Source organism: Acanthisitta chloris, unplaced genomic scaffold (genome assembly GCF_000695815.1).
Source record: "Acanthisitta chloris isolate BGI_N310 unplaced genomic scaffold, ASM69581v1 scaffold12753, whole genome shotgun sequence".
NCBI lineage: Eukaryota > Metazoa > Chordata > Aves > Passeriformes > Acanthisittidae > Acanthisitta > Acanthisitta chloris.
The window spans coordinates 90583-104378 of NW_008665487.1; the positions used below are offsets into that span (position 1 = coordinate 90583).

At 38.7% G+C, this 13796-nt stretch overlaps 1 protein-coding gene across 1 annotated transcript in view; it reads right to left on the minus strand.

The window, feature by feature from the left end:
- SH3RF1 (SH3 domain containing ring finger 1) overlaps window positions 1-12928 on the minus strand; it is an 84131-nt gene extending 71203 nt beyond the window's left edge. The window contains exon 1 of the mRNA XM_009071779.1: window positions 12542-12928. Within this exon, the coding sequence (XP_009070027.1) occupies window positions 12542-12928 (387 nt within the window). The remainder of the gene's footprint in view (window positions 1-12541) is intronic.
- Window positions 12929-13796: the final 868 nt, after the last annotated feature.

The following is a 13796-nucleotide window of genomic DNA, read 5'->3' on the forward strand; positions in this document are numbered from 1 at the left end:
TGACCGTGTGGCATACCTGTAAAAACCTTCCTTGTTATCCTTTATGTCCCTAGCTAGCCTCAATTCCAACTGGGCCTTAACTTCATCAACCAATCTATCTCATTAACTTATGTACTGCCATCAACATTTAAAACTAAAGAACTGTGTGGTAGAGCCTAAGTGCAAACATTTCAAAAGCTCTAAAAGGAATAAGGATGCCATGTTACATAAAATTTTACTCAGAGAGTATTTTTAAAATGGCACTCCAGTTTTTATGTAAAATTCTTGGACTGCTGCAGGAAAAAACAGGCACAAATACTTCCTGACAGTTGTGCTGGTTTCACTCATACCCTCTTTTTTCTTGGATCCCTTTAGTGCAAATTCAAAAAATCTGAAACGAATATTACATTTAAAAAAATCACTATGTATGCAATTATGAACATTCCCTCTAACTCCATACGACATAGTATTTAATATTTTATTATTTTGAAATAAATAAAACTGCATAACCTTTATATGGAGAGTGCAGAATAACCAGTTCTTCTTCTATGGTATTTGAAATAAATTTTGACCTCTTTTATATTGTTCCTTTTAATGGGAGGGTGGTAAAAAACCAAATAGGAAAGTATAAATGACATCAGTTCCTTACTGCAAGCAACAAAATTCTGAACTGAATATATGAAAAAGTATGATTTCCTGAGTGAACAGCATATACCCACAACAGGGGCTGAAGTTAGAAACAAGCTTTTCTTGACACATTTCTTTCTGTGTTTAGAAGTTTCAGAACAAGAAGATAAATGTTTCTTGAGGAACCTGTTTCCAGAAAGAGCACATTAGCTCTTTATTCCAGTTCTCCATTGAAAAACCAATTCATTTATTAGTGAAAGCAAAACTAAACACAAATTTCCCTTACTGAACAAAAGTAATGCATTTTGAAAACAGCTGTAAAAGGATAGTTCTCCTTTTAACCATAGGTGAGCTGCTTCAAGGGACTGAAAAGCTACTGAAAATATTCCTTTATTTTGCTTGGACAACATGCCCCATGAAATTAATTCTTATCTGTCACAACTAAATTCAAAATAACAGATTTCGACCATGCTCTGTAATGCTGGTAGGATGTCTGAATCCTTATTTTCAGGTATTACTAACTGAATGAATAGACAAAAGGCTGAGGAAACATGGAAGCAAGATGAAAGAAAATGCCATCGTCTTCTTTGAGAATGTTTTTCAGTTTCCAAGTAATTCCTAGGACACTAGCCTACCCCTTTCTATATTCTGAGTTCATTCACTAAAAGATTAAAATTTGTAGCTTTATTAGCTAATTTCTACTAATTAGAACAATTAGAATACATTATTAGTAATAAAATCAACATTTTAAAAATCCTGGGAAGCATCTCTAAGTGCTTGAGAGATATGCCACAAATTATCCTCCCAGTCCTGAATAGGAAGCTCTTTGATCATTTTGGAACTGAACTATTCTTAATGTCACATAGTACATGACACACTATTTCAAAGTAAACAATGAAAAATAAAATACACAGTATTTTGAAATACAAATACATGCATACTGAAGGAAACAAGATGGCACATGAGTCAACAAAACTTTTATTCTCACCTCTTGTCTAGTCAACTCCATGTCAACTTTCCTATTTTTATGCTCTCCAAAACCTTCCTCAAATAAGAGGCTACCTCTTCAACTTGTTCCTCCAGCACTTTCTCAAAACCAAGTCTCTAATTCAATTCCAGTGACCCAAGAGTCATTTGTTTGACCCCACTTGCTCTGTAATATTTTATCTAACTGGCCTATTGCAATGTTCCAAATCTACTGTCACAGTTTGTTTTCTTTCAACACCACTATCCCTTTTCTCCCTTATTACTTGACCTTTTGGGCCTTTCTCACCCATCAGTACTGAAATTTCTCTGCTTTTCAGTCATCTCCTCCCAGAGGCCTTCTCCCACCCTTTCAATGAAACAAGCGATTGCTTTCATGCCTCAGACTAGCTGTGTGCCCAGCTCTTCTGCCACCCTCTCCAAGCATAAGATCACCCTGGGCATGGTTTGCATCCTTACATCAGACCAAGCTTCCCAGAATCACCATCCTTGGAAGCACTCAAAACACAAGTGGATATGGCACCTTGTGACATAGTTTAGTGGACATGGTGGTATTCAAAGATTGGACTTGATGATCTTGTCATTTCTGACATTAATGATTCTATGATCTACTTCCTCTGCTCCTACTCTGGTGCTGTGTCAACACGTCTGGCAGAAATCCCCATGTAACTGAATTCTGTGGCTGAATTCCTCCACTACCAACTGGGGCTTTTTTCTTCCTCCAGCTCCACTACCTCAGGAGCTTTGCTCAGGAGGCAGACACAGCTTAAGCTCAATAGTGTTAGAAGAGCCAAAACTGAACAGAAGCAACATGCAGACTGCAGTGGTGGCCAATGCATTAATGTTCTTTAAATTCTGGTCCACAGACTACTGATTGCCTGAAAGATTTCCAAAAATAGCTTGTGAAACAGCCACAAAGATTTTAATCTGCATAATGGCAAGGAAACAAACTGTTATTTTTATCTGCCTCATTCTATATTTAAAATTTAACCTGATTTTATTGGGTTGCAAACCAGGAATTAATGCATATTTTTAAAAATCCTTTATTATTCACTCTCCCTCCTCCCAAAGTGATAATATTTTCAACTTTTTCCTCAAGATATAAGTAATGTGGAAGACTATCTTATATTCAATGGAAATTAAGATCAACATTTCTCAACTTTAAGATCAGTCTTCTGAAAGATTATCTATTCATCTGCTTCTTGACTATCCCTGCCCTGCTTAGACTGAAACTCTAAGAGGATTACAGAACCTGGTGGCAAGGCTGAAGGCTTGTTAACTTAATAAGGCTGTGGATTTAAAACTGTGTTAAATTAAACAGGTTTTGAAAATGGCTTAGGTCTGCTAGTGTGGATAAGATTTAAGTCTCCTCTCAGATCTTTATCTAGCACATGAAAAAGACCATGTGAGATAGCCGAGCACTGGCACACATTGATTTTTCTTTTAGCAAGCTCTCAGCCTCAGAATAAAAGCTTCATCGTTACTCAGAGGCACATTACCACAGTACTGTGAATTCATCTTTACTGGATTTGTTTAAAACAAGCTTCTAGAACAGCTATGCCCTATATATGCCAACTCAGATTGTCATCTGATTATCTCTGAATATTTTTATATTAACACGTTTTAATCAGCCAGAAGTTTTTCATTCTTCCCCATTTTTAATATAAATAAAAAGCAGACTATAACCTAAAGAGCTGAGACAGCGTGCGAATAAAGAACAACTGAAGAGACTTGCTTCAAATTATTCAGTATTGATCTTCTCACGCCTCCGTGCAAGATTACATTCCTTTTCTTGAGTTCAGCAGCTTGAAAGTCTGGCAGGAATGAGTACTTTTGTCTTGAACCAGAGCTTTTCAAAAGCCTGTCTTGTAGAACTGTGGTTCACACAAGATGAAACAGTGGTTCAGTTCTTTAAAAAGCTTTCACCACACATGTATATTTTGAAAGCTCAGGTGCTGAGAGGAGGAAGTCAAGATAGGTAATATGCACATCTTTCCTTTATAAAAGGAGGAGAGCAGAGTTACCTCATCTCTCTGCAATAATACTGCCATGAAATAATAGCACTTTCATTAGCAAAGGAACACTAAACACTAGGAGTGCTCCAGGTGTTATTAAGGCCAAAAGGACACCCTCTTGATGCCTGGCTATCTTCTGGGAAGCACAGGCAGCATTCCTTCACTTCAGAGAGGAGAGTGATACCTATATTAATTTTTAAGCAACACTGAAATGCTTACCTTTGATCAAAATGCATTTATGAATAATAGCACACTTCCCAGCTAGAAACTGCAAAATTATACTTCACACATTTACAGAAAATAGAAACAGACAACCTATATTTGACTGAAAAATCAAGGAAGATAGATAGAACAATTAAACAGCAAATCAGGGCTTTAGTTTGATTAAAGACAAACAAAACAATAAACAGAAATTTGCACCATATTAAAAAAATTAGATGTGGAAGGCCAAGCATATCAGCAATATTTCAAACAGAATTACTGTGTGAGAGAGACAGCACATAAGAGAATCCTGGCCTCCCTTTTAGGAGATCAGACACATTCTTGCAGGTTCAGTTTTTTTAATACTTGAGAATTTAAGTGCTTGTACTGGGGAGGGGGCAGAGGGAATCCATCAATGGCCAAATAAGATAGGAAAAAAGACCAAGACAAGAAATTAAATTACTTGACATTCTGAAACGTTTATACTCTCAAGCTACAAAAACTTAACTTTGTACAATAAATCACATGGCTCGAGTGCCACAAGTGTAAAATGAGTGTCACAGTCCAAAGCTTCTAAGAGTACAGGGATAAAAGATTTCTGTGGCGAATTGCTCATATGTGCCACAGTTGATTTTCATGTACTTGGCATGCTCAGATTCTGAAACACTTTGGCAACAGTGTCTGTAAATGAAACATTGACTTCTGTGTTTCATTTTCCCCTCAACTGGAGAATCTAAACCTGTAGGTTTCCAGGAAACACTGAGTGACATTTAAAGATATGTATATAAACATCACATGTCAAAGGAATTCAAAACACTGGCCTCTGTTTCTCTCTTTGGAGTGACTGCCCTTATCACCAGAGCACCTTTCTGAGTCCCAACAATTTACTGATGTTTTAGAGGATGCAGATGAGAAAACACACTTAACCAGTTGTCTCTGTGCTGACCAGCTAACTAGGAGTTTTGTACCCAAACTGTATGGCAGCCCCAGCAATATCCAGGGGAAAGGAATGTGAAAGCAGTTATTCAGACACACCCAGTGCAGCAAGGCTCTAACTAGGACTAGTTCCACCATTCAGTCTGACAATCACAGGACAGTGCTGCCATCTCTCCCCTCCAGCCAAGAAAGATAAGTGCAGAAAAGAGCACTTGGATGTGTGACTCTCCCACCTCAGGGCCACTTGTTTCATAAATTACTCCGGCTCACCTCAAAGCAGCGACTCTCAGCCCCAAAAAACTCTGCTCTCCAAAAAAGATTCTGATTTGGTGATGTGAAAAGAAAAGCGAAGACTTTGATCTAGTTCAACTGACCCAAGAATTCACCGCTGATTTTCCAAGATGAGCTTTTCTGTCTACTAACAAAGAGTCATCTGACACGAATTGAGCTTTAACAGGTGCACACTTTTCCTTTCTGCAGGCAGTAATGAGATGCATGCATGAACAGGGATGACCAGATGATATTTCAGCTTTAATTACTGAGACACATCCACACTAGGATGTACATATAGGCAATGATCTAAAGGAGAAGCAAAAACAAAGACCAAAACAATAAAACCCCAAAACAAATCACAAAAAACAACAACAGAAAACAAAACAAACCACACAAAAAAAACAAAAAACACCCCACAAAAAAAAAATATACCCTAACTAAAAACCTTCAAACCACAGGAGGCCAAGCAATACAGTAATATTAACCTATACTTTGTACTCTTCATTCACGTGGCAGATTTTAGTCATAAATACCACAAGATCGTCTGCAGCTCAGATACCTGAATAGAAAATTTTCTTTCTTATTGCTTATTTTGTGTTCCTTATGCTTGGCACAGTCAAGGACAAATTGGTCACAAGAGGAAAGAAAAATATATGTTTTCTTTATCTTGGAAGTAGAACACCAAGATCAGAGGCAAGAGAACCTTTGAATAAAGGACAATAATGGAGCCAAATAAAAGACCAAGAAAGGTGTTAAGCATATCATAAGGAGAAGGCCAAATGTACTGCAAGGGGAAGTCCACCAAAAGAAAGACAAACAACTTTTCCAGCTTTGTTATCACAGCTGCAGTTTCAGGCTTTGTTTTCCATAGTTCCTATCCATGCACTAAACACTGGGTTAAGAAGGGGAAGTACCATGAAAAACCATTTCACTTGTGTAAAGGAGAGGGGAAAAGAAGGATTTCTAGGTGACCCCACCTCAATCAGCCCCTTCAGCTCTTCATACCATACATGGTGCCTCTTAAGCCACTGAACAAGAGGTGCCCATTGCAGAAAGCCCAGACACTGTGCACGTACAAACAGCAACAGCACTACTGACTGACTTTTCTAACCAGACCCTGGATCACCTATGTAAAGCAATTCTAGTGGTATTTGACTTCTGTGGTAATAAGAGAAAAATTTCAAAGACTTTTATTCTCTCTAAAAAAATGCTCCCCTTCACAAGCCCATTAAAAGTAAGGGCTTGAGACTTCCTTTTTATGCAGAAGTTTAATTTTGCTGAATGATCAAAGCTTTTTGAGTAGAGCAATAACCTATAACTCACTGGCCAAATTAAAGTGGAGGAAAAAAGACACCATTTTATTTCACGTAGGTGGTTTTAAAGGAATCTACAGAAATGGAGGAATATTAAATTGAAAATGAAGGAAATAAAGAGAGCCCTGCCTTCCATCTGAAACAAAGCAAGTATATAACAGCATTTTCCATCTTTTTAAGACGCACAGGAAAAAAAAAGAATATCAGAAACAAAATAAAAAAGGATTTCAGCATCACGCTTTATTTAAGGACTTGTTTATAAATCAGTTTACCTCAAAACCTAATTGTTTTCTAAAGAAAGGGATTACACTAGTTTGGCAGCTATTTTATCACAAAGATTAATGTTAGTTGGCAGATTCAAGATAGCTATCAGGGTTCAAAGGACAGGATTAAGTATTTCTGTAATACCAACACAATTCACATTAGATATTCCTTCATTCTTTTCAAAACACACTCAAATCTACACACCAATGTGCCAGTCAGATGCACATTTCCTTAGCTGAAGAATGGAAGCAGCTTCCCCAGATGTTCTAAGTGCCTGGCTTTTCCTCACTGAGATATTCATGTGATTTCCTACATCCAAACAAAATTAAATCCTTTTAACAATGCAAGACTAGGCATTACACCATCTTTGGGACAGGAAATGGATTATGAACAGCTCTCCTGTAATGTGGAAGTCAACAATTTAGAGTTAACAGCAGGGTCTACTGACCTCAACTGAAACTGTGGAACCATTGTAAAACACCCTATGGATACATCCAAAATTTAAAAAGACAATCTCTGCCCTGGAGAGTATACAGTTTAAATAGTGAGGCAAACAAAGAAAGTACTATCAGTCATATCTGCAGATGGGAAACAGAGGCACAAAGAGCTTTGAGTGACTCTGTGCAAGGTCATAAAGGATGTCTGTGGCACAGCCAGGAACTGAGTCCGGAAGCTCTCAATCCTAGACCAATGCCTTTTGATACAGGGACAATTCTTCTTTTTGCTTATCCTCCCTCTCTACCTAATTACTTATCTCTGAATGAAAACACATTAACACCACAAGAGTCAGTCTACTCTTCTTTTATGTTTATAATCTCCATTACATTTTCTCTGGTTTAACACAGAGAAATGTAAAAAGTGTGACATAGAAGTAATTCAAATTGCACAAGCACTTGTAAACTTAAAAGCAGAGTCTGGTATTTCAGCAGCATGAAATAAATGCAAGCATACAGGATCTACAAAGACTTGACAAAATGTTTTCTAAGGATGGCTCCAAAACATGAACAGGTTTCTATCTCCACATTCTCAAATATTACTTGGGAACTTTCCCCCCTTACTTCTTCTTCCCCCAGCTTTATGCTGAGCATGATGCCATAATGGTATGGGATATCCCTTTGGTCAGCCCAAAATCAGGTATCATCAAGTAACGATTCTCCAGCCCAGCAACACAAATAATCATGAAACAAACTGCTTAGCCATTGCTTCTTGCATATTCCTACAGCTACTTTTCCCCTGAAGTGGTACAGTTTACAACCTGATCTATTATGACAATGTGAGCCTCTTCTAAGAGCACCTGACCAGCAGATGTTTACTGATACATTTCTTTGTATTGTTTTATTTCACTAACTCTTGTTCAGAGTCAGTTTGAACATCTGTTTCAATCTGCACCTGCCACTATGCTTGGCAATCCCCACATTTATTTACAATTCTTTATTAAAGTCATTCATCTATGAACATGCATTTTGAAGCCCATTGTTATTTTCTCATCTAAGAAGTTTGCTTTGATATCTAAGTTCTGCCAGGATCTCCACGAGCCAGCAAGCACTATAGCTACAACAGCAGCACTCATTTTGGCTCCCATCAGTTTTTTGCTACCTGCCGAACAGTCCAAACGTGCAAGTTTTTCCAGGGTGGTTAGGACAAATGAAAACTGATTGCTAACATCATGCATTGAGGCCAAAAGAAAAGCTTGACCTGCTTAAGTGCTCACAGACCAGAAGTTGGCCCACTGTCCTTACTGCCCCACAATGTGTGACAAGTTCAAACACCACAGCTAGGGGAGGAAAACCTGGCTCCATTTCTTTTCCCTTCTGTCATTAAAACAGCCTCAGCAGTTCCCAGGCAAGTCTACTGGATCACAACTGAGCACTGCTGCAGCTGTATGGATGTAGGAATTTAAAATTTTACTCTTGCTTTCCTGTGTTACACAAGCACAAGAATGGACGTGTGAGTTTACACAAGCATTAGCAGATACTCTTGGAACAACCTCCTGTTTGTGGGGATTTCTTTTCTCCTCAGTCCTAAAGAATTTATCACCAACATCTCAGATGCTACTGGTTCTCAACAGAACAACAAAGTTTTAGGAATGTACAGGGCAGGAATTTATTGATGCATTTAGAAGTCTCCTTTAACACCCAAATGAGCATTTTCTAATAGGCTGTAATGTTCCTTTACTATCTCATTTCAAGAAGCCTTCACAAGTGGTATCACCAGAGGTTTCCACCAGCTTTCCAAGAAAAAAAACAAAGGGAAAGGCTCTAGGACTTCCACACTGCGTGCACTGTAATGTTTCTTGATAATATTTCCCACTGACACAGAGTATAATATACTCAAATTACACCATCAATACGTATTCAGCATAAGCATCAACTCTACCAGGAGCGACTATCTTTTGAGCTATTCATGCTTTTCTTTTATTAACGGAGATCATTTCAATCCTTTGCTTATAGCTCTTCCTGCCTACACTTGGTCCAGAAAACAGCTAAAAACATTAAAAAATATTTTCAACAGTGCTGGGATTTCAGACTATCTAGCCACCTCTGCTCTAGGTTCTGATGAGAAGACAGCCCTAACTTCAGAAGCTTGGACTATAAACAAACTAGAATAAGAATTGGTATGTCTTAGTCAAATATAAATTCAAGGGAAAAGTTAAATGTGTTGTGTCTTAAATCTGTCTAGTAGAGAAATTAGAACAGCTTTCCAACATCTAGCAACTTAGGCACACAGCGCTAGGTTTACAATAAGCATACCCTTGTAAAACTGTCCTAAGGAACTTAAGATAATACCTGTGTGACATACTTTCTGAAAATGAAAAATTCATAACAGACGCATAAATCTGAAAGTAAGTGCCCTAACATTTTCATATGCTCTTTTGAAAGAAACAAGGCTCATGTGACCGTGCAGTCCCTCAACAGCCCTCAATAACTTGCTCCTGGTGACCAGTCCCAAGCAGATTTGACAGCAGGCCATGGTTCCCACAGCTCCTCCAAGCTGCCAACCTAGCCAGAGGTTTTCACTTCAAAAAAAAGCAAAGCATTGAATTAGCATCCATACCAGAAAGGAAGCTGCAGTATTAGCCTAATTATTTTATTTGCTCTCCCAGAGAGGCTGGCTGCTCAGAACAGAAGAGCTGGGCAGACAGCAAACAGGTTTTCCACCAGGTACAGCAGGATGCTACCTTTGTCCAGGGAAAGACACAGAAGGCTTTATGCATCAAAACAGCAGAGAAACAAAACAAGTTAAGAACTTGCAGGGAGAAACTGCAGTCGTTACAGCACTGAAAGATTATAGAGGTTACAGAAAGAAACAGGGATACTGTAGTGGAGGAGATACAAGGCACAAGATTTGTTAATCCCCACCGCCCACCCAGCTTCATCAGTTTTAAGACTCAAGGAACCATTTGTTTGTTTATTGCCATGTGTCACCACATACATAGAGAGAATGCAATATACTGTGCAATAACAGGGCTGGCCACTCCACAGTCATTGATACAGTTCAGGAAATCACACTGCAGTACATGCTGTATTAACCTTTTCTGGAAATTATGGCATTCTCTGAAAGGGCATTTATGAGCTTAGTATTACTTCAGGGTATAAGTAGAATGTTTATGACTTGACAGCCTTCATCCATGTTCACTTCATTTAACATAACAGCAACTTTCATTTACTAGTTTCCCTTCAGCAAAATTAGTTTAGGAAATCTGACTCTGCCACTCATCTAGAAACAGATTTTCCTCTTCAATTCCCAGAGGAACTGTATTTGCAACCATCTTTATGTTGGAGTTGGCAAAACAAATAGGGCATTCATTTCAACACTGGCCATTAAATTGGCATTTTGTTTTCTGGCCTTTTTTTTATTAAAACCACTTTTTTATATAGAAAAAATAAAAGCAGCTCCCATCTCCAACTTCTTATCCCTCAAAGTCAGTTTGTGTTCTTATAAACACTGCCTTCCTAGTTAAAAAAAAAAAAAACACAAAAAAAACAGCTCTGGACAAAGTGGACAAAAGATGAGATCATCATCCTTCCCTGTCTCCCAAAGGAAAGAAGGCACAAGAATGCCTGTGAAACCCCCAAAACAAAGATACATTAAGACTTTCTGTAAAATGTTGAAAACTATCACTAAGATATACTGAGTATCAGTTAACTACATGAGGAATGCACATGGTCACAATTCTAATGGCACATGGTACAGCATAACTAATAAACTGAAGCAACCTTCCATATGTTATCACTTTCTACTCTGCACAACATCTGGAAATGCAAATGTTGCACAACAGGATATTATAGAACATTTAAAAAAAGAAAGGATATTTCACGTTCAAGTTATTTTTTCTATTAAGGCTTTGAGAAACTCTGAAGTGCAGTCATTCACAGACACTGCTGCACAGGAAGCCTTTTTGGAGGAGAAGCAGTCTCTGAAAATACACAATTAACAAAGGCTGACACGAAAATACATAAACAAGTCATGTGGGTATTTTGCTTTGGTTTAGGGTGAAGAGGTTTTGCAAATCCAAGGTATCATGACAAACACCTTAAAGTTCTGGAGAAGACCAGACCAGTTTTGATACTGCTGATGCTTCTTTGCAGTATTTTTTAAGGTTTTATCTTCTGGAGAAAAAAAGCAAATTCAAAAAGCCACAAAAATCAAGCAACCAGCAAAAAACCCCACAGATCACCTTCTCTCCTCACCAATTAATATATATACAGAACTAATTAACAGGAAGTGGATTGTTAATTATACTTTTAAAGAAAAGAGCCTAATGAGATCTCTAGCAAGCAGAGGAAACAATAACATCTAATGGGAATACAACTGTATTTTAAATCCTCAGGCAAACTTAAGAGGTGTAACTAAAATCTTTTAGAGAGACTCCAATCATGTAAGCACAACTGAGGACAAATCAGTCTAAGACTTCCTTTACCAGATAAGTAAATTAAACCATTCAGCTACACTTTAAAATAAAGACTAGACCTGTCAAAGACACGCTCAAGTCCACTCCCTGGAACTCCTCAAGACATTTCATAAAAACCAAATAAACCCCACAAGGCGGAAACCACCTAAACCATTCAGGAACTCCACTTCAAACACAGGAACTCTGAATATGCATGCATCACAAACCAGGCAGCAAGACCTTTCTGAGAGGCAGTCCTGCTTTGCCATGAGATAAAACAGAGCAAGGTCTGACATCTCATAAAATTATATTTCCTGACACAGGCTCTAGAATGACTAATCATACATGAGGCCACTGAGTCTTGATTATAAAGTATGACAGAGTCTACAGGTTGCACAGCTCTCACGAAGGAACTGATACAGACAGAAGGCAATGTCTTCCCACCACAGTACACAGATTTTCCACATCACTTTAAAAAAATACCTTGAGAGGAAGCTAATTAATGAAGGGGTGAGGACTGAGAGTGAAAATAACTTACAGGAATTCAAATATGTCTTTGCAAAGGAAGAGAAGTAAAAACAAAAACCCTTAGAAGCCAGTGGCAAAACCTTTATTGACTTCAACATCGTAACTTTCCTGCTCATGTTTACCATTTGCTATTTCTAACTCATAACACCTCTAATCTTGCATTTGACAAACTAAGAACCATTTCAAGTGTTCTTCACAGGATGTTTATACTTAACAATTACTTAACCTTTCCACACAAGTTATCTTGTTCTATTTGATTAAGGGTTTGAGATGCCTTTCTTGTCCTTACCTTTTCATAAAAATAAGTTTTAATAAGAAAGCATTATTACTGGTATTTACATAACAGTAAATCAGCACCGATAGAAACGGATGCATTTCGCTAGAAATTTACAGCAGTTCTCAAAAAAACGTTGTTTTGCTATCGTAACTATCTGACTGCCCTCATCCCGAGGCAGAGGCCATCAATGGTTTTGAAAGAGTGCAGGAAAAGACAGGAATGCACCAAAATATTGTCATCCCATGGTACTCACCCTAACAGGAGGGCTCCGTGCTTGCACCCTTTGCTGCTGTCCAGCTTGAGAGCTCTGCAGGTCCTTCGAACCACAATTAGCTACAGTGTTGATGGGGACCCTTAAAGCATTTGTGCCAGCAGTCCCACCACCAGCGCTGGGTTTTCGAGGCCTCTGTTTGATGCCATCCAGGAGTCTAACAAGCAGGATATTACTGGGCAGTTCGTCAACACTGCAGTCCACTAGAGTCCTGCACTCTGGACATCGCAGCTCGTTCCGAGAGCTCACGATGCCCAGCAGACAGCGTTTACAAAACGTGTGTTGGCAAGGCAAGACTTTTGCAGAGGCATCAAGGCGTTCTAGGCAAACAGGACACTCCAACAGATCCAGCAAAGCTGATTCATCCATTTTCTCTGTATTACTTAATGAAAAAACAAATCTTTGCAGAATGTGTGTTTTGAGAACTCCAAGGATATCATGTTACATCCATTCCTCTTCTGATCATGCTCTAAAATGTTTTGAGGGAAAAAGGCATTAACAAGCTGGAAAAAGAGTCAGCAAGACCATTTTATATGAAGATGTTCATACAAAGAGCAAATGAAAAGCTCTCTAGAGCAATTCAGTAGGTACTTTCAATAAATGAAACATCAGAATAGCAATAAGAGCAACCTACATAAATATATCTATTTAGTTAAAATAGTCTAACAAATGCAAACATTCACATCCCCATAAATTTCAGTCTCGAGTGATTTTATTTTCTCCAATTATTCCTGAACAAAGTGCTATCCCCAGCACAACATTATAATAAAGCTTACCTCTCACAGCTCTTGCCTAATACGTGTGTTTCCCTGAACATTTACTTGAAATTAGCTTTTATTCAGAAGATGGCAAAGGTAACTACAACCACGTCCAAAACCGCAGAGCATATACCAACGGGGCACAGCAAGGGGAATTACATTAATGCCAGGATTAAGCCAACAGCGAGCTACATTTCTACCGTTTGTGTGGAAAGTCCTGCAGCACACTACACAGACCAGCCTTGAACAGAGGCTCACAGGGTTTTCAGCTTACCGCAGGCACTCAGAAGAGGGTTCATCGCAGTGCCGCCTTTAAGAAACGCTTCGAAAACTATCGCCAAGTGATTTACAGCAGGAAGTGCTGCTGCCCTATCGCTAGGACAACACGGGGGCTGCGTATGCAGCACAGAGGCAGGGGCGAGCCCCCGGCCAGCCTCGGCGCACGCAGCAGGGGCTGGGGATCGGCGGGGGAACCACCG